The 22209-nt window shown below is 42.8% G+C and overlaps 1 protein-coding gene across 2 annotated transcripts in view; it reads left to right on the top strand.

Moving 5' to 3' along the window:
- Positions 1-22209, top strand: part of LOC133490570 (astrotactin-2) — a 301145-nt gene that overhangs the window by 61857 nt on the left and 217079 nt on the right. For both annotated transcript variants that reach the window (XM_061800811.1, XM_061800810.1), the window contains exon 2: positions 10705-10892. In XM_061800811.1, the coding sequence (XP_061656795.1) occupies positions 10705-10892 (188 nt within the window). The remainder of the gene's footprint in view (positions 1-10704; positions 10893-22209) is intronic.

The raw sequence follows: 22209 nt of genomic DNA, 5'->3' as shown, positions 1-22209 counted from the left end.
CTCAACGATCTGGCGGAGGACCAGTCGTCATCGGGGTCCTATATATACACGGGATAATCAGCCCGCATGAGGCGGAGGTGTGTGCACCTGCACAGCACGGGCTGGAGCGGCAGGATCATGACAAGTTTGGTGACATTTTTTAGGCTCCCCAAAAATAGGGAATATAAAATAATGGATTTACTTTTTAAAGACACAAAGATGGCCAGCTTAACATAAATAACACCAGCTGACTCTGCAAAGCACATTTTACGATGAATAGTTTTATCAACTTTCAGCAGAGACAGCATGTCTTCATGGGTAAACTTGAGACAAGCGAATGGGGAAGTGCTGAATGTCTTATAACCTGGGCTCCCTTCGATCATGCCACTGTTGTTGGCTGCCGTGTTCGGCATTATGTCACTATCAACGAGGGTAAGTTGACATATGCTTATTTTATGATTATAGTCCACAATAAAAATTAAATTTTACATTTTACATTGTGCACTATTTCAGGCGAGTAAGACTGACATGGCAACAGTTAGTCTGCTAACATATATCCAGATACCAACCTTTATGTTTTGATTTATTTAAAAACAATGTAACTACTCACTATTCAAACAGCTGAGCCGAAAACACATGGAGCTACTGCTTCCATTTTTCTTTGAAACATAGCAAGTAAGGAATATATCCAACAAGCTTGGACACAATCCTTCAAAGAAACCCTTTTTACCGCTGCTAAGTCCTCAGTGTGGGCACTGGAGATATTCCAGTCACATTTTCTCAGCATAACTCAAATTTGAAGAGCTGATCTCATAATCTCTCTTTAATCTTTGCTTTTTAAAGTCTTTTTAAGTTGAGAGCATAATGGAGAGGTTTTTTTTTTTTCTCCAGCAATGAGTGACAACTTTTACAATTACAAGCAAACGTCAGTGTTGGCCAGGAGAACATCTGAAATATGTGATCAAATATTCCAGGAAATGTGTAACAACATGGAAGCTTGAGTACAGAAGGTGCTTAGGCAGTGGAGCGAGGATTTAATAACATAGCCTGTAGTGAGACATCCATCAATCCATCCATTTTCAACACCGCCTATCATGGATAGGCGCACGTGGTGCTTGAGCCTATCCCAGCTGACTTGGGGCAAAAGACAGACTATACCCTTAACTAGTTTCCAGTCAGTAGCAGGGCACATATAGAGGTCATGCATGTGACGCCACCATTTTCATGCCGCCATATTGCCGGTCAAAAAGAGCTGCTCGACAGTGTGGGCGACATTGAACCGGAGCAGAATATACAGAATGCCTGAGACTTGTTGTGCTGTTGGTTGTTACAACAGACAAGACAGATATTCAAAGAGATCATTGTATGGAATAACAGCTGAAAAGACGAGAAAGGTTCGATGGACTTCGGCAATTAATCGTGATGGATGGTGCCCAACCAAATACACACGATTGTGTAGCGATCACTTCATTTCAGGTAGGAATTATTCTTCTCGATCTCAAATTCCCAAGAAGTATTTATAATGCCAAGTTGACTCATTTGAGAACAATGCGTAAAAAAAAAAATTGACAGGTAGTCATCGCCGACATACACGGAAGCGTGTTGCGGCCACACGTTAAACTTCGGTAATCCTCTCCCTGAAGAGCCATTTTTTTTTTAATATTTATTGTTCTCAAATGAGTCCAATGCGCATTTAAAAAAGAAAATAAGCCGTCAGTCACAGTGATGTTTACGTAGGTTAACGTGTGGCTGCAACACGCTTCTGTGTGCTGAAGCCTGTCCCAGCGGTTTATTTTCTTTTTTTTAAATACGCATTGGACTCATTTGAAAAGAATGCATATTTAAAAAGGAAAAAGTCTGTCATGGAGAATTTTATCAAAGTTTAACGTGTGGCCGCAACAAGTTTCATGTCCGGTGGACCCTACTCCCTGTCTTTTGTTTTTTTTTTCCAATCATAGTTAATGAATGTGAGTTTGTGTAAAACCAGGGGTCATTTATTTCAATATTGGTATTTGTATTGAAAAAAATCTAAGTGGCTCCATCATTATGTGGGATTTGTTCTTGATTGATAACAGATCCAGCAACGAAGTATTTGTATGCGTCCAGACTGTTTTACGCTTTCAAACTCTTCCGTGTAAATCTTGACGATTTACTCACCAGATACATGTGTAGATCCAGTTGTCAAGGACAAGCGGAAGCGGGTTAACAGTCCAATTTTTTATCGGCAAAAACACCGACTTCTGCATTAAATATGGGCCCTCTATGCCAAGTGTCTCTCATTTTTCCACATACCTTTGTTTATTATCACCTTCTAAATGTTTAACGTATCGGACAAAACTCTGGGGATCGTGGTATAAAACATATTTTCATGTCGTCTCCAAACGTCTTAGCATTGAGCAATACTTTGCTAGACCGTCAATATGGCCAGTTATGTGACTTCGGTGACGTTGGTGCACAAGCTCTATAAGTGCCGTCACGGAGTGCGAAGTGAAGCCACGCTGCCTGCACCAAAGTCAGTTGAGTGTATCATTACACCATCAAGACTTGTAGTAAAACAGTGTTTGAAATAAAAAAGAAAAAAAATGTAAATATGCTAATACCAGAGAGTGCTTTTGCAGCCCAATAAGGATTTAGCCATGCTGTCGAGTTACTGATACCCTTTTACTATGAGTTTCTTCTAGATAATATTTGAAATGAGAATTCGGTAACATGCTAACATGATGACACTGCGAACATATCGGTGGATGATTGTTTGAGTTCACAGAGCGTTTCTGCGGATCATAAGGCTGACCGATTTGGCAGCAACCTTTGTCATGATGACTATTTACATTTTCATGTCATTTGTTCCCGATTATTATCACAATTTGTTTACAATGTTTTAAAACTACCTGCTTTAAAAGCGTCTGTACTGATAGCTCAAGAAGCTAGAGAGTAGTTGAAAACTGTATTAATTCCTTTTGTTAACAACACTCCTTACGGGAAGTATTTAAAATAGTTACCCCAATTTGAGTTTGAGTGACATCAATGCAGCACTCCCTTGTGCAGTATGCCTTTGCACTCCAGCGCAACCCACACACACAGATTTGAAAAAGTATTGCAATTCTTCCCCAAGTCAGAGGTGTCGCTACAATGGCAACCAAGGAAGTGTGTTTGCTTGAAAAAATAGAACAGGTGCACTAGTTTGAAGTCCTGAGTATTTTTGGAGGAACATGATACCAAAAAAACAAACTGTCACCTTTGTGCTTACAAAGCCCTCTTGCATTCTAGAGTTATGATGCTTTGTTGCCTTATTACACGTGGCTTTGGAGACACTGCCACACAACCACTCTTGGACACTCTGAGAGCGGCAGGCCACCTTCATTGTCAGTCCAAAGCTGGGGCGACGAGTGGCCGGCGCAATGCTCTGCATAAAGAGGGCTGAGTCGGAACTGGGAGTTTGATTTTGCTACGGTTTGGGCAAGCTAAGGAGGCACGGTTTCTCTTAACTCCACAAATTGCAAATGAGGTGGAGCAGCAAAAGGACGACTCTAATGGGCGACAGTCACGCACATTCCTGACATGTTAGATTGAGGAAATACACAAACTGCTCACTGGGATAGACTGGAAATTTATCACGACCTTAGAACTCAAATATATACCGTATAATTGAAATAATTTTGGATTGAATGACATTCTAACATGCTCACATAAAAGCAAGGTAGCAATTGAATTAAGGGACTGTCAAGGCAGTGAGCGAGGCCCATAATAACAGCTAGTTTAAGTCCTTTGAGTAAACACAGGAACAGTGCATCAAATTTATTTTTTAAAATCTTTTTTTTATGGTGCCATCTGTGTGGTGGTATTTTGGTGCATGTGGGAGGAGAAGTGCTCCCACAGACAAAGCTGTTCAAACGGCGGAATTTTCTGACTTACACAGCTGGACGTTTTGTTTTGAAAGGTAAAAAAAAATACTTGGTTGAGAACAGTGACGCAGGATTAAAGACGTAAACACGCCTTTGTTTTCAGGCGTCAATGTCCAAGTTTTATGATATTTGAATTTTTTTAGATTTATTTTTACATTTTACAATACTTTAAGACTCCTCTCGCTTAGTAGTGAACCCTGAAAGGAAAAAAAAAAAAAAGGAACACCAGTTTCACTGATTGAGCCAAAAGTTTATAGACGTGTCTATTACAACAAAATGCACAAAAAAGTATTAAAGACACATGAAGGAAATTAGACAGGAAGTCACGTATTTTTGCCAAATTTCAGGGTTTGTACTTGAATCAACTTCTGTTTGTGTCTTGGCCCCCTTGACCCCCAATCAAAGGTAGATATCCTAACCTCGATAGATAGGACACAATAAATTCCAGGGTTTTATTTTTCCTTTCACCATCGAATGTGGACATAATGTACCATCCAAGTTTGATGACCATTTGGATGATAAAGGAGTTTCATCGCTCCTTGTTAATGTTAAAATGTGACATAAAAGATGCAATGTCAAATCCTTTTTCCAAAGTATTTTGAACAGATTTCCATCCATCTATCATTTTTATGTACTCCTTGTCCTACTTATGGTCCTGTAGAATCAAACCCATATCTCCTGACTGTTCGGCATGCATGCTGATGTTGCCCATCTGATTTCCTTTACCAGACTATCCATGAATTATAAATGATCGACTTGCCAACCAAGTATTCCAAGAAAAGTTCACTAATGCATTCCTGTGGCTTGTCCTTGGACTCAAGCTGGTTTAACACACATAGGCACCACTGCATGCAAGCACGCAACACAGACACACACAGCAATTCAAATATACACATTAATAATGGCCTTGCTAATGAATTACAAAGAGGCTTAGAGGCCACATGCACCTTGTATCCTTGTGACATGTGGCTCAGAGCCCAATGACTGGACTCAGAAGAATAAGGACACACTTACACAAACCTATTTTTGTCATTAAATAGCACTCTTACTGAACATCCACCATCTCTATGTCCAAACGTAGAAAAAACAGTGTTGGTACAATTGGATCGATCGCAAACCTTAGATTTTTTTTTTTTTTTTAACAAGGAAATCCTTGTTGTTTATCCATTTGGATAAAATAATTGAGTTACTTAAAGTCAACTAGGAAATCTTCCGCAGTGGATTTGACAAAAGTATTACAATTATAAAACACAGGTGCAGCACACTGACATAAAGTTCTTTTTTTAATGGGGAGTGGCGAATGACCAATCTGCGTGTAGTCAGTCCCACCAATTGAAGGCAGCAGAAAATAAACAACTCTGCCAGCGGGGGGGCTCGTGTTTTAAGATCTTCACAGGCCACAACATTTTACCGTACGTTGTAGTCAGCAGGTTTATTGTGCTGGTAGAAAGTGCAGCTTCTAAGAATTACACGGGGGGAAAAAAGGTGATTTAATACTTAAAAACCCACCCAAGAAAACATAATGCATCTCATGTTTTCATTTTACACTAAAGTAATGTAAACCTATGACTTCTGTTTTTGGAAATATTACAAGTTACAAAAGAATTGGCAATTTAACTGTCACGAGCGGGGCACAAGGGTGGACCCAAATGCACGACTCCAGAGACAAGGAGACAGTGCAGAGGAAACCTTTATTCGGTCCAAGGTCAGGGATCAGGCAAACAGTCCAAACAAGCAGAAGTAATAGTACGGCAGGCTTACGAGGTTGGTCAGTGGATCGGTACACAGAGGGCAGAAGTCAGGCAAACGGGAGTGCGGGAACGAGTCATCAAGGACGACGATCTAGCGGAGGACAAGTCGCCCCCCACGTCCTATATATACTGGGCGTCATCAACTGTAACACGGTGCAGGTGTGCTCTGACTAATTGGCTGGCCAAGCCCAGCCTGGGCAGGAAGCCAGGAGCATGACAGTACCCCCCCCCCCCCCTCAACGGCCGGCTCTGGACGGCCCAGGAGCATCCGGATGAGCTGCGTTAAAGTCCCTGATGAGGGAGCGGTCCACGACGAAGCGGGAGGGGATCCAGGAGCGCTCCTCCGGGCCATATCCCTCCCAGTCCACCAGGTACTGGACCCCCCTTCCTCTGCGGCGAGAAGACAGCAGCCGGCGCACAGTATACACCGTCCCACCGTCGACCATGCGGGGGGGCTTGACCGGAGGAGCCAGTGACGAAGTGCGATTCGGGCGAAGTCTGCTGACGTGGAACGTAGGGTGCACCCTCATCGAACTGGGCAGTTTCAGCGAGACGGCGACCGGGTTAATGATCTTGGAAATCGGGAACGGGCCAACGAACCTGGGAGCAAGTTTGCGGGATTCCGTCCGCAGCGGAAGATCTTTGGTGAAGAGCCACATTCGCTGTCCCACTCTGAGCTCTGGTCCGGCCCTCCTCTTGCGGTCCGCTGCGGCCTTGTAGGCGCTGCTCATGCGCAGCAGTGTCCTCCGCGCTGCTTCCCAGGTCCGTTTGCAGTGTTGCACCACGGCCAGGGCCAACGGGACCGCGGAGTCTGTGGCCAGTGGAGGAAACAGGGACGGAGGATAACCATGCACGACATGGAGTGGAGCCATACCTGTTGAGGCGGAGGGTAGAGAATTGTGGGCATACTCCACCCACTTGATGTGCTGGCTTCACGTGCTCTGGTCCCTGGATGCCAGGCATCGAAGACCGGTCTCCAACTCCTGATTTATCCTCTCAGTCTGGCCATTAGACTCCGGATGATGACCCGATGTCAGACTAGCTGACGCGCCGATGAGGTTGCAGAACTCTTTCCAGAAGCGGGCGCTGAATTGCGGACCCTTGTCCGAAACAATGTCCCGGGGTTCCGATGGTAATGGACGACCTCGTCTAACACCAGCTGGGCTGTCTGCTTGGCCGACGGGATCTTTGGAAGCGGCACGAAGTGGACCATCTTGGAGAAACGGTCCACTACAGACAGCACCACTGTGTTCCCTTGGGAGGGGGGCAGGCCAGTGACGAAGTCCAGCGCGATGTGTGACCACGGATGAAAGGGGGTTGACAGGGGTCGCAACTCACCAACAGGCCGTAGGCGGGAAGACTTATGGGCCGCACACACCGGGCAGACGTTGACAAACTCCCTTACCTCCTTCCTGAGGTTGGGCCACCAGAAACTTGGCTCTGCGCCAGGAAGGGCTTGACGTTGCCGGAGTCGCCTGAGAACCGCTCTGGTCGGGAGAGCGGAGTTATGCCGGCATGGGGAGGCTCAGTAACAGGCGGAACTACCCTCGTTGGCTTGAGAAGCTAGCCACGGTTCCAGCTGGGCGCAGAGCTCATAAATCCGTTAATTAGTACCCTGGAGAGCAGCCTCTTGCTCGACCAGCCATTTGCCCTGAACTTGCAGCGCACGCCGGATGGCTTCGGAGTCGGCTGGGTCCATGTTATGGCTAGATCGTTCTGTCACGAGCGGGGCACGAGGGTGGACCCAAATGCATGACTCCAGAGACAAGCAGACAGTGCAGAGGAAACCTTTATTCGGTCCAAGGTCAGGTATCAGGCAGACAGTCCATACAAGCAGAAGTAATAGTACGGCAGGCTTACGAGGTTGGTCAGTGGATCGGTACACAGAGGGCAGAAGTCAGGCAAACGGGAGTGCGGGAACGAGGCATCAAGGACGACGATCTAGCGGAGGACAAGTCGTCCCCCACGTCCTATTTATACTGGGCGTTATCAACTGTAACACGGTGCAGGTGTGCTCTGACTAATTGGCTGGCCAAGCGCAGCCTGGGCAGGATGCCAGGAGCATGACATTAACAAAGGTAAAGGAAGAAAAGAGTAAAACTTGACCCAAATATATTCCATTTTAGATTTTTTTTTTTATATCACTGTTCTGTACAAACAGCTCAGACAGAATTGGAGAAGGAGTATTGGACTGGAAATTTTCTCCCTTCAGAGGTAGAAAGGGCTTTGTTCTGTTTCACTGTTTTGTCTTTGTGGCAGATTTAAGAGTGTAAGACGGGTGGTTGGTAAAGGTGACACAGGAAGTTAAACACCCTACTTCCCTGATTTTATTGCTGTTATGTACAAACGGTACAAAATTTTTTTTGCATGCGGAGGTAGCATCTGAAGCCAATTTTACAGTACCTGTAAAAGTGGATATCTGCGTCTTTCTTGTTACTGCTTTGTACAAATGACACTAAAAGAATAGGGGGTAATTTTACCGTGGAATTTTCCACCTTCTGAGGTAGTGTCAAATGTCCTCTTTTACATGGCACTGCTTGCCGTGAAGAGTTAAATGATGGGGTTGAAGTTGAACTGGGAAGTTTAAAACTCCACTCGCTTGCCCTTTTGCAGTTATTACTGTGAGACAAATATTTTTTTAACAGATCATTACTGAAACTGGGACTGATATAGGAAAATGTCACACCTCTTCTGGCCTCTGTATAAGGCACACATGGAAATAAAGGGTACCAGTTTTAGAGGATTTTATTTTTCATCAACAAATGTTTTTGAGTTAGAACAATCAACCGGAATATTCTGAATAATTTCATACCAGTGCTGTGCAGACTAGAATAACAGCAATTTTCTGTCTCACTTGCTTCAAAACACCATTCACACACACACACACACACACATAACTTCACAAAACTGACTGAATCCTTCTGATTTTAATAGATAAGGTTGGCCATTTTCTGACATTACCGATTCGTACCATGCACCCTGCCTGCACCTCAAAGAAGAACTCAGCTTTGCTACCTGACCCGCTGTTGGATGTCACATGTCTTCACCCTTGTCACCCACATAGCATTGCATGTCTCCATCCTGGGGTCCCACTGGGTGCTACAGCTTTATCTCATTGCCCTTTTAGAAAGCCTGAGATTCATGTGTCATCATGCAAAATTAGATTAGATGGCCCTCCAGCCTTTGCCTCAAAATGACAAGATGATGGATTATTCAAAGGGTTATTTGTCTGAAGGTGGAAAAAAAAGTAACTTTAATCAATTGAAATGTTTTGGAGAACAATTGTGTTTTTGGACTGTGAGGCAAAATTTATCATGGACAAGGACCATCCTAGGGTTTAGTATTTTTGACTATTCCAGGAGCCATTTGGGATGATTTCTGTAGTGCTGCGCTTTTAGTTGTAGGAACTACTGAAGTGTGGGTATGAACAGTTGATACTGTAGCAGTTCAGCGGAGTAGTATTTTTCTAACCTTAAAAAATATTGCTTTACTGGTGTTAAGGCTGGGTGGGACATTGATGCAGCTGTAGAACATTGGCCTTTCAGTTCTGAGGACTAGGGTTCAAATCCTGGCCCCGCCTGTGTGGAGTTTGGATGTTCTCCCCATGCCTGGTTGGATTTTCTCCGGGCACTCTGGTTTCCTCCCACATCCCAAAAACATGGATTAATTGGAGACTCTAAATCGCCCCCAGGTGTGATTGTGATTGCGACAGTTGTCTGCATCCATGTACCCTGCTTCCTCCCCCATGATGGCTGGGATCGGCTCAAAGCACTTCAGTGACCCTCGTGAGGATAAGCGGCTCAGAAAATGGATGGATGGATGGCTGCAAATTTAGAAAATTTCCACATCTTGGATATACAAATATGTGCAAAAAAAAACATTATCTTGTGACTAACAAAATTACTTCACTCATTCAAAAAAAGAGCAAAGTTCAGTTGAAAAAACAAAACATTTTAATGGCACCACATTTTTTCTCCCCAGATATGGGCAATGGGTACATTTTCACAGAGCATTTTGAGTCCTACCTCAAACTGAACTAACTTGTTGAGAGCTTTATGTATCTTAAATCATGTCACCAATATGCTCTCTATGATGATCTAATGACCAAACCCACTCCCCAAAAAAGACCACATTTCAATAAACTTACCAGTCATTACGAAGACATTTGCTATCCATTAAAATTAAATATATGCCAATATAAATTCCACAGGTCAGAACGTCAAGGTTCAATTGACATTTGACTTTGACCTTTAGCGGCAACGCACAAGTTTACTCCTCACTGGGTCAAAATCCAATTTACAACAACCTCAAATTAAAATTCTTGGTTAGAGCTGTCAATATGTGGTCATATGAATGCCAGATATGTTTTTGTTTTACTTGACTATTTACTTTCTGGATCAATATTCTTATATATATATACAGGCAAGGTATACCAAGTAACATGGTACTGCATTGGCAGTGACGTTCACTCGTTTCTCTTGGTTTCAATCACACATCGCTTTTCAAAGGTTCCATTTATTTTAAATGTCTGTGTAATTTGTAGACGCTGGCCTATAACTTATGCATTTTTATACTGACTTCACTTGCACAGTGATTAACACAGATAAGACGACGGCACTGCACGGTGAGACAGCATGCCTGCAACTGCCGGAGACAGACAATTAATTGAGCTTGATACGGCTATTGTTTACCCGTTAGAGGATATTCTTCCTCATAATGACAAGAACATCAGATATGATATGAAAAGAACTGTGATTCAGTCATTATTTAGTTTTAATGCTTAAACCTCTTTTTGATTCACTCAAAAGTAGGCAAATTGCTGAGCAATACTGACTGCGGGAACTATATCAGCGTGCAGATTTTGCGCGTTGACAGTAATTCTTTTGTAGCCAACGTAATGACGTTTCGAATCAGCTAATTCAAAGGTTATCCAATGCCCATCAGAACGTAGCATGAGAAAACACCACGTCACATCCTGAGACTATCCTGGTGCATCTCTAATGAGCTCAGTTAAATGCCAGTTTCTAAACGATCCCCTTTTGTTTCTTGGTGTCTCCTCTCTGGCCTTGTAGAGATGTCGGGCACAGAGGAAGACATTTCCCAGGTGCACTGGAAGCAGCAGTGGCTGGAGAATGGTACACTTTACTTCCACGTGTCCATGAGCGAATCAGAGGCGGTTTCCCAGACCACGCAGGCCTCGGCGCGGGAGCCTGTGCACGTCATGCACGAACACATCCATCTGCTGCACATCTCGGTTATGGTAAGTAGGAAAAAGTTGGAGAAAGAAGATGACCAGGAAGTAACACACAAAACTGAATCTATAGAAAGACATTTTACTCAATGGTATCTGGTTTAACTACTCTGGAATGTGTTAACATTCTTATCCTGATATGTGTGTGATCAAATCACACTTTGTACTTGAAATGACTATAAGAAGATATATGGTTCATTAGCTTTTGGTGCAAAAAGGACATTTTCTGATATTCGCTTCCCATGGTGCACTTTTTAAATAAAATATTATCCAGGGTATAGTTGTTCCATGACTTTTTTTTTTGTAAAGAGTTCTGAAGTGCCGATGAGAATCGTTCATTCAAATCATGCAGTGATCGTTTTTTAGCCTTACATATTTTGAGGGTGTGATTCTCTCATGCAAATTAACCACTGCTTACCCCGTTTGTGGTAACATGAGAATATATTTTGTTGCCATGACAATAGGGGTCCTGAGTCTGAAGAAAGTTGAACGACAATGCATGTGAGCAAATTGCATTTGCCAATTCGTCTCTTGGAGCAGATCCATTAAGTGGTGCATGCAGCGGACATGGCCTAATTGTGATGTCACAATGTGTCAGTCAGAATGGCTCACTCACAGACATCTGGGAAATGATAATAATAATAATGATAATAATAACAAAGGGCAAAGACTATTAATAAAAAGGTGAGCTTGCTGGGCCTGAGTTGTCCAAGAAAATACCCCACCAAAAATCATCCTATCAAATCCTTCCAGTCTGAAATATTCCCCGGATCTTCATAGTTTACTGTGAACCATTAAAAACATATTACCCTGATGAACTGTAGCACAAAAAGTCTTTCCAGTCACCAAAGTTAAACTCAAGGTCAAATCAAGTTGCCACAACCTGCTAGCTGATCTCACGCCATGTTGTCACTTTGTCTGGTGTTCAGAGTGTCCCTGTAGCGTGACATGGTGAGGACAGAGTGTGATGAAGAGGAGCAAGGTGGTACTGAAGGCAGAGTTGGCGGGGGGGGGCGTCAAGATTGCGTGGCCGACAGTTGACTGGCTCGAAGAATAGAGCCTTCACACTGCAGTCTGGCCCTGAACTGACAGTAGCAGACATAATGATGTTCACTCGAATAGCCAGAGGACACCTTCGGGCTGCTTAGGCCAAACAGTCACACGTTCCCATTCCCGCTGCCTGTGTGATTCCTCACTGGGTTTCCTGCGTTGGAATTCTGGCACTCTGGAACAGAACTCTCCCCTTTAAAGTTGTCTTTTCACTTTGCATCAGAAATTTCTATTTTCGCAATGCCCTAATTCCTGATGTACCGATAACACTGATGCATATGATTTTTGCTCAGGATACTTAATCAGTGTTCTACGATGAGACAACAATGCCAAAGGTCCTCTGTTACAACGGACTCCTGTTCTCACAGAATTTGTATGGAAGGCGGTGTAGTCTATCTAACATTTGCTCATGTAATAAATCTTTGGATAACTTGGCCATGGAGATAAAAAATAAAATAAATTAGTTTAACAAACAGATGTTTGACAGCAACTGCCTCACTAACTTCTAGTTTGTTGATGGTAATTAACAACATGTTCCATGTTACAAGGTATCATTACTAGTTCACAAGTTGCTGTTTGTGACCTTGAAACTTTGCACGTCACGACCACCATTTGCTACCCTTCCTGCATACATACATCCCTCCCAACATCACACACATTTATTTGGTTGTTTTCTTACCAGTTTACATGGTTGAAGTGACCCGTTATATAAAGGTGTTGGTCAGTTTACTTTTGAACAAGTACATTTGACAATTTGATTGAAAGTAAAAGGTGTTTTCAAGAAAACATAACCAACTCGGATGTTTGAGTCTCGGCTCTGTTATTCTTGTCACCTCAAAATGAGTCTTGAAGTTATAGTCCTGCAGTTGCACTTTGTTAAAAAATGTTTTGGAATATCCAATCACAGTACTTCTCAGGATAGAGAAAATCCTTGCTTATTGACACCCACAATGTGGAGTTGGTTGATTAAAGCAATTTGAAAGTGAAAGGGAGACAATTTTATGTATTAATTGTTTTTGAAGGAAATCTGGGCTACAGAAGTGAGTTTTTACATCTGTACAGTTTGCCTTGAGGGCGTGCCTTTAAATCTATGAAGCATCAGATGTGAACCCAGACAAGATGTTTGTTCAAGATCTGACCTTCCGGGCTTGAGTTCGTAGAATTTTGTCTTTTATGGCGAGTAGTAAGTAATTAACATTTGCTCCATGATCCATTCATTGTTTGTCCTCGTTTGGCAATCGAAAAACAAGTTTCCTTTAAAATAAAGTTCCCACAGAATTTTGCTGCCAATGGTGCCAAATTTGAACCACATATCTTAGATAGATGAGCGATACTAAATTGTCAAACGTTGGAGTATCTTGTCATTGCATGTAGTCAGGGAATTTACATCTTATTTGTTCCTTTCATTTTTAATTGTCATGTAAAAAGGAAAAGGTGATATTTCTTTGCAGTCATTGAATAGCAAAACTGCTCCTCAAAGAAAAGCCTTGTCAAACCAAAATTACTTTGTCCTTTTCACCATTGTTGTTCAAGGGTGGCACGGTGTAGGAACAGTTTCAAACATTGGCCTCACAGTTCTGAGCACCAGGGTTCAAATCCCGGCCCCGCCTGTGTGGAGTTTGCATGTTCTCCCCAAGCCTGCATGTTTTTTTTGCGTGCCACTCCGGTTACCTCCCACATCCCAAAAACATGCATTAATTGGATACTCTAAATTGCCCCTTGGTGCGACTGTTGTCTGTCTCCATGTGCCCTGTAATTGGCTGGCAACCAGTTCAGGATGACAACTGGGATTGGCTCCTGACCGAGGACAGCTGGTATGTGCTCAAACACTCCTGCGACCCTTGTGAGGATAAGTGGCTCAGAGAATGGATGGATGGATGGATGGATGGATGGATGGGTTGTTCAAGATTTTATTACGGGTCTACTCATATTTTTGTGTTCCTTAACTGTTTTGGGCAGCATGAACATTCCTGCTGAAATTTGGGATTTTATGAGTATGTGAAAATCTTCAGAAAAGCAATTTATTTGGCATAAAAAAAGATAATAACATGTGACTACACTTAATTCATGGATTCAGTATGTCCCTTGGGGTTGATGTTTTTCCAGTGTATATAAATTGAATAAAATGTACAACTGGTCCTCCTTTTTGCTGCTTTACCAAATTAATTTCTTGAAATAAGATTTTCTACAAAATTTGCATGTTTTGGAAACTTTTGTTCAAGTTAATCTCAACAAAAGCTCCACTATGCCAGTAAAAATTTCATAGCAGTACATCGTCGGCAGTACAATATTATCTAATTTGATTTTTGATTTGGCATACTGATTTGAAGGATGTGCTGAGCTCCCCAGTGATGTTACAGAATTGATAGGTTAGCATTCTGTACCTTCTGTCCTTTCTTTGTAAACAGAGAAGATGATTTATAAAATTCTTGTCATTTCACGCAGCAATAAAGAGTGGAGAAGGAAAAGTAATGGAGTTCATTGGATTAATAACATCCAATAGCAGTCAGTTCACCTCTGGAATGACCTCTTACCAGCAAGGAAACCAATCCCAAATAATAATAATAATAATAATAATAATAATGTTCAGGTGACATTTAATGGCCTTTTATTCAGCAAAACTGTTGAATATTTAGATTTGCCAATCAGGCACTTTGTAGGCAGGTGTGTGTGTGAGGTTTTGGAGTTCACTAGGAGGACAAGTTGTATTTTACCAAAATGAGACGTGATAATGGCGTCTTTTGCATGCTACATGACAAAAGACAATCAGGCATTCTGTGAGATTGCCACGTGAAATGGTTCGACATCTTCCATTGACTACTTGGTTTGCCAACTAAAGTCACAAGGAAAAAATCAACAACCTCACAATCTTTTTATAAAGCCATCTGAGGGCTGAACTATTTGAAACATTTGTGACTGGAATATTTGTGGGCTTTATGTTGCATAACAGTGCCTCTGAGATTTTTTTCCTTTTTTTTCCTCTTTTTTTTGCACAGATCAAAGGTCCCACACTTTTCCAATGGCACTCTATTTAATTAGTAATTTTAAATTAAATGACATTTAACAATGCTTAACGTATGTTGGCGAGTACATTTATGTTTGTGATAAAAACTTTTCTTAAAGGGCGTGTTACCTTTGTGGATCTCAGTTCTACAGGCTAAATTTTGGAATGTAATTATTTTCTTAATCAAAACAATTTAATAGTCAATTAAAAAAACACACAATGGATTACTTTAAGTTTGTGATAACTATAATTACCTATTTCAACTAAATTATTTTTGTGGCCCTATTTTTTGTTCGCGGTGTGTGTACTGTGCACCTGGGATGGTTTAGACTAGCCTTGATAGTTTCATAGATCCAAGAGTGGGTGGGCTGCACCAATGTGGTTGTGTTTACACCTGACTTAATTCGCTCCCAATCAAACCAGCTCCTCTCATTGGCTTTAAATGTGGTGACTGAGTCATTATGTACGCGATTGCGGCAATCTGGGTGTAATTGGAGCATTTTTTTCTGCTCTTGGCCAATACGGCAACAGACAATGGGCCTCATTCACTAACTGTACATACATCATGTGCTGAAATTCTGCTTATGCATAAATCTGTGATTAATTACTATGTTTAGACATAGTCATTTGTACTCTGCAAACAAATTAAGAACCTCCTCAGACCAAGTCTACGCAGCGTAATTGTGTCTCAGCTTTTGAGCATCTTCAACTCAAGATGCACAACAAATAAATGACAGAAAGAAAAGGGCACTTCTCATCACTTTTATCCTCATTTCATTCAGTTGTGTGCGCATTTATGTGTATATGTCCCCTGCCGGTTGCAGCTCTCTTCATGCAGTCCCACATTGTCACTCAACAAGCTGGACTTGCAATCAGACTGCTCACATTTCATAGTTTTTTCCAAGGCGTCAGTATTTTTTCTAATCCATGGGATATTTACACTTATATATTTTAATGTGAGAACTAAAAGATAAATGTGTGCAACCTAAATATGCCCGAGGACCTCTGTTTCTATCTCCCTGTGCCCCTAACCAAATTCAAATTCTCTAAGGGCACACTCTCACTTCACGAGAACACTCAGGTAAATAAACCCATATGTGTTTTTATTTGAGCCCCTACGGTATTGCTGTTAGGGTTCGATAAAACTAAACAAAGTGGCAGGAGTATTGCTTATCCAATGTAGTTAAAAAAAAAAAATAACTTAACCGTACCCATTCCTTGGTAATGCACACCACATAAATTGCAGAAGGATGTCATCAACGCACACATAAGTTAAATGTTAATGTAATTGAAGGCACATTAAAAGAGCAATTTAGTGCAGACTTTAAATGCCAACACAAGACACTAAGTACCTAAAGGTAAACAGGCACATCTTCTGTTCACTTCTCTAAAGACTTTTAACAGATAGATAGATAGATAGATAGATAGATAGATAGATAGATAGATAGATAGATAGATAGATAGATAGATAGATAGATAGATAGATAGATAGATAGATAGATAGATAGATAGATAGATAGATAGATATAGATAGATAGATAGATAGATAGTCAACTGGGATAAACGCCAGCATTACTGCGACCCTTGTGAAGATCAGCAGCTCAGAAAATGGATGGATGGAAGAAACCGGAGTGCCCAGAGAAAACCCACGCAGACAGAGGGAGAATATGCAAACGGCAAACAGTCAGGGCCGGGATTAGAATCCCAGTCCTCAGAACTGTGAGGCCAACGCTCTACAGCTGCCCCAAAAATATAACACTTGAAAAAACACAGTTACAATCCCAGAATATTGTATACTTATCTCCTTGTAAGACAACAATCAAATAGGACACAGGAAACAATGTACGCCTGCTACATTTCCTGTTTCATTCTTGAGAATGAAAGAACTGTTGGGATGCAAGGCGCAGCTGCAAGTGGGCAAGTTGCATTCGGAGACATTCCGTAAATGGGAGTGAACTTGTTCCTGAATTCTTTTGTAATATGTAATTGTAAAAATGGATTACGAGGAGCAGCACGTGTTTCTGTTTGCATATTAAGGACTACTGTCTTGTTTATGTTTTAAAACCTCATTTTAAAGTGCCACTGTTATGAAATGCATGATTTTCAGTATGTTATTAATGAAAAAACGGCAGCCGACATGGTCCCATGCGTTTTTTCACCACAAAACATGTTTTTGATGTATACAGCTTTTTGAAACTCCCGGCATGAAAAACCTCTCTCGGGATTTGTTTTTGATAAGAAGCAGGAAGTGACGTAAAGGACAGACCCGCCCTCAAGTGGACTCGTTTGTTTCCATTAGTTTTACCTCCGGGAAGGTAGCTCGTTGTTCCTTTGTGTTAGCCAAAATGCCAGATCCTTGCATTGCTGCACATTGCTTGAACACTCGGGAGAATGGATTTACCCTTCATAAATTTGCAAGAGACCCGGTTCGTCGTGAAAAATAGATTGCACACGTGCAGAGGACGAGAGCTTTGTGGATTCCAAATGACAGGTAGATGTGTATGCAGCTACTAAAAAAAATAATAGTTTGAGGTCGACCACGTAATCTGTCCTAACGTAACAAAAGATCTGCATACGAAATGTGTCGATGTGCGCGTCGGACGGCGTCGGGCTGCTGCGTCGCTTCGCCTGCGACGACTCTGAAGAATGCTGCCACAATGCAGCACTCAGCCGCGTAAAGTGGCTGGTAATGAAAACAAGTTCAATACCCCTGTCCTACACCCTACAACAAAGTTTCTTAAAGTTCCACTGCCTTTTGTGTGTTGTATTTGAATCAGTTACAGCATCTTCTTTTCTCAAATAATTTTAACACACAAAATATACATTCTTAGGTAAATGTATTTAAATTGTAACTGAGCTCATACAGATTGGAGGGCCCCACTTTTAGGGACAGATATCTAGCAAAGTCAGAGATGGAGGTGTGGGCTTATTGCTGCAGAAATGCCACTGTTTTACCTGAGTACAGGAGCAAGGCACCAAATATTCAGAACTGCTCGCGATGCGATATGGACCAAAAACATGGATGGAGGTTTGGACTGATTGCTAAAGAAATGCCACTGATTTGCCCGAGTAGTCTCTCTCCCTTGATTCCGAGTCTGCGTGTGTATGGGTGCTCATGACTTGGATTGAAATTCTTACAGACAGGATCAAGTACCAATAATAAAACATTATACCTCAAAACCTTTGGGAGGTTTGAGGTTGATTATCAAAGAGGGAAAATACGAATGGTCCAATACAATAGCTTGTAAGGAGAGCAAGCACTGGCGAGCCTCCATTTTGGGAATCCAGTAAAATCTTATTATTTTAGACAAAGGTACTTCACACTGATAGAGCGCTTCACAAGATAAATGTATTTTACACACAAGCTAAATGTACTTTACTAGCAGAGAGAAGGAAAACAAGACAGAGCAATAGTGAAAGAAACAGACAGTGAGTGAGTGAGTGAATGAGTGAGTGAGTGAGTGAGTGAGTGAGTGAGTGAGTGAGTGAGTGAGTAGAGAAAAGACTAAATGGGACTAAATAGGGCTGCACAGTATTTTGTTTGAATATCGTCATTGCAATTTATGTGCACCGTAGTCATATCGTAGGTTCCACTGCGATGTTGATGTCGTGTAATATTGTTCAACTAGCTGTAATATTGCTCACCTGTAATATGGAAAGTGACAACCACACCCATGTTATGCTAATAACTGCGCAGCCCAGTGTTGTATACGTGTGTCCTTGTATGATAACTATAAAAAAAGGACACGGGAAACAATGTACACTTGCTGTAATTCCTATTTAACTTTTGAGAATGACCATACTGCAGTCACTGTGATATGATGGGCGCGTATGTACTCACGCACCATCGTACCCGCAAATCTGCAGTCGAGCACAAAAAAATCATGCGCGTAAAATTTATTACGAGTAGAAATACATAGATATAGAAAGACGCTGCTTATTTTGTGTAGTTTCAACATTAATTTATGTGTTAAATTCATAAACGTTGGTAACAAAACAATCCTGATCCTAAACAATCAGTATTCACCCGGAAAAAGAGGAAATGCAAGTTAACCGTACTGAGCATGTTCAGAAGTTATGCCAAAAGCACAGGTTCCGAGCTTTTTCACGTACTGCAAGCACATTTACGTCGAAAGTCATCAACATCATGAGCCATGTCAAAGGAAATTCAGTTACACTGAAAACATTTCTGGGATATAACACAGGTAATGTTTCAGTATCTAATAATGGTTACGAGCGGGAGTGCTAGAGCCAATCTCACCTGTCATCGGGCAGGAGGCAGGGTACACCTTGAACTGGTTGCCAACCAATCACAGGGCACATGCATTTTTTTTGCATATCTATCACGCACTAAGGTTTAAAATCATCAAATCAATTTTAATGTCACTCAGAAACAACCCAAGATATACAAAATGTAGTTTTCAAATGACAGTTCATTTTTTTAAAGGCATGAAAATGTCATGATCCATGAACCACCCTTGTAAGCATGACTCCTTTGATACTTCTGCCTGCCTTGATCGTGTACCGACTCCTGCCTGCCCGCTCACCTGCTCTCTTCGCCCGACGTCCCAACTATCGCTGCTGCACCGGACTGCCTGCTCGATCCCCAACCTCGGCATATAATAAACGTTTCTCCTTGAACTACCTTGCATCGTCCGAGTCCTGCATTTGGGTCCTACTCTCGTTCCGGTGGGACGTGACAGAACGAACTGGCCAAAACAGGAACCAGCAGGAAAGACCCGGCGTCGCCGGGACCGACGGAAGGTAGACCGTCTGCCGGAGGACCGAGCCTGTCCAATCCGGGTAGCCTCCGTGACGTCCTCCGCTTCCGTGTCTTACACTCCGCCAGCGAGGTATGAATACGTCCCGAAAACGACCCGACGGCTCCTCATATTCTTCTGGACTCTGACTTTTCAGAATATGAGGAGGACCGTGATTTGTATGACCGGCTGCCAGAGTACGACTCTGATTATTCTGATTATGAATCTGCTCGTCCGACCTTTCATCCCAATCAGTTTGTTTCACCCAAGCGCACATAGCTGTGGAAACTGACCCGCCTCCTCGCCATTCCCACGTCGAGGTTTTGGCTGTTCCGAGCAGAGTTCACGCGGCAGTTGGAACTGACCCGCTCCCGAGACACGGAGTTTCAACTGACTCTCTGGCGACTCTCGTTCACGTTGCCCTGGAAACGGATTCGCCACCACGCCACTCCCACGTTGCTGTTTCAACGAATGCACTGCAAGCTCACGTGGCAGTGGCGACCGACCCGATGCCGCCTCACGTTGCTGTCCAGGAGGTGGCAACGTCTCCTCAGCCGCTTCCCGTCCGTGCTCTGGAGTACCAGTGGCGACCGGCCCACGGACGCTCCACACTCCTGCTTCGTCGGCGACCGGCCCGCAGTGGCTCCCCGTTCCTGCTCCGTCGGCGACCGGCCTGCGGTCGCTCCCCGTTCCTGCTCCGTCGGCGACCAGCCCGCGGTCACTCCCCGTTCCTGCTCTGTCGGGGACGGGTCCGCCCATACGTTCCCGTCCAGGAGGAGGTGGAGTTGGTTGCTGTCTCCGCCTTCTCACGTTCCTGTCCAGGAGGTGGCGACTGTTCTCCAGCCACCTCACATTCCTGTCCAGGAGTACCAGCGACGACTGGTCCGAGGCCGTCCCACGCCCTTGTCTCAACGCCGACAAGAGCTGGGGAGTTCTGATGAGCCACCCCGGAGCTGGAGAGACTTCGGGATGGCTGTGATGGTAATGGTGGCGGTCATGGCTCTGGTCCTTCTCTCCATCATCCTATTCGCTCCAGATGGCTCCCAGCCTGACTCCTTTGATACTTCTGCCTGCCTTGATCATTCTCCTGTGTACCGATTCCTGCGTGCCCGCTAACCTGCTCTCTTCGCCCGACGTCCCAACTACCGCTGCTGCACCGGACTGCCTGCTCGATCCCCAACCTCGGCATATAATCAACGTTTCTCCTTGAACTACCTTGCATCGTCCGAGTCCTGCATTTGGGTCCTACTCTCGTTCCGATGGGACGTGACAAAAAACAAATCCAAAGCTTTCTGACCCTCTGTGAAAAAGTAATTGCTTCTGTTCTTAAATCACAAAGTCACTGTCACTAACCACAAATTGGGGAAAGGTGAGTCTGGAAAAGGTTACAAAGTCATTTCCAAGGCTTTGGGGCTGCAGCGAACCACTGTCAGAGCCATTATCTACAAATAGCGACACTGCGAACAGTGGCAAACCTTCCCAGGAGTGGAACACAATATTGCGACGACAACTCATCCACGAGGTTACAAAAGAACCTTGAACAACATCTGAAGACCTGCAGGCCTCGCTGCTCTCAATTAAGGTCAGTGTTCATGACTCTACCATCAGAATGACACTGGACCAAAATGACATTTTTGGGAGCGTTCCCAGGTGAAAACCCCTGCTGACAGCAAAGAATAAAAAGGCTCGTCTCACATCTGCCAATAAATATCTTCATGATCCTCAAGACTTCTGGATAAACATTCTGTGCACTGACAAGTAAAAAATTTAACATTTTGTGCAGCCCGTTACATCTGCTGTAAAAATGGCACACCATTTGATAAATTAATAATAAACATTATGCCAACATTGAAGTATGGTGTTGGCAGTGTGATGGTCTGGGGCTGCTTTTTTTTGGATCATGTTGGAGGACAATGATTCGAAACACACCAGCAAGTCTACCTCTGAATGGATTTAAATAAATAAATAAACAAATTAATTAATAAATAAATAAATACAGGTTTTGGAGTGGCCAAGTCAAAGTCCGGTTTTCAATCCAATTGAGATGCTGTGGTGTGTAAACGGGCAGTTCATGTTAAAAAAAAACCCTCCAATATGGCAGCGTTGAAGCAATTCTGCAAAGAAAAAAGTTGGGACAAAATTTCTCCAAAGCTATGTAAAAGACTCATCACCAATTATTGTAAATTCTTGATTTCAGTTATTGCTGCCAATGCTGGCACAACCTGTTATTAGGTTTAGGGGGCAATTACTTTTTTAAAGAGGGTCAGAAAGATTTTGGGTTTTTTTTGTGCATTACTAAATTGAATTGTCATTTGAAAATTGCATTTTGTATTTCCTTGGGTAGTCCCTCAGTGATACTAGAATCAGTTTGATGATTTGAAAACTTTGTGTGTTATAGATATGCAAAAAATAAATAAATAATTGGAGGCGGGCAAATACATTTTCCCAGCTGTGGTCGGCTGTGCAGCACGGTAAACCAGATCATAGTCAAGATTACAAATGAACTTTTCAT

The sequence above is a fragment of the Syngnathoides biaculeatus genome, chromosome 17 (genome assembly GCF_019802595.1).
Source record: "Syngnathoides biaculeatus isolate LvHL_M chromosome 17, ASM1980259v1, whole genome shotgun sequence".
NCBI lineage: Eukaryota > Metazoa > Chordata > Actinopteri > Syngnathiformes > Syngnathidae > Syngnathoides > Syngnathoides biaculeatus.
Note: the sequence above shows the minus strand (reverse complement) of the source record. Positions and strands in the feature narration are given on the sequence as shown.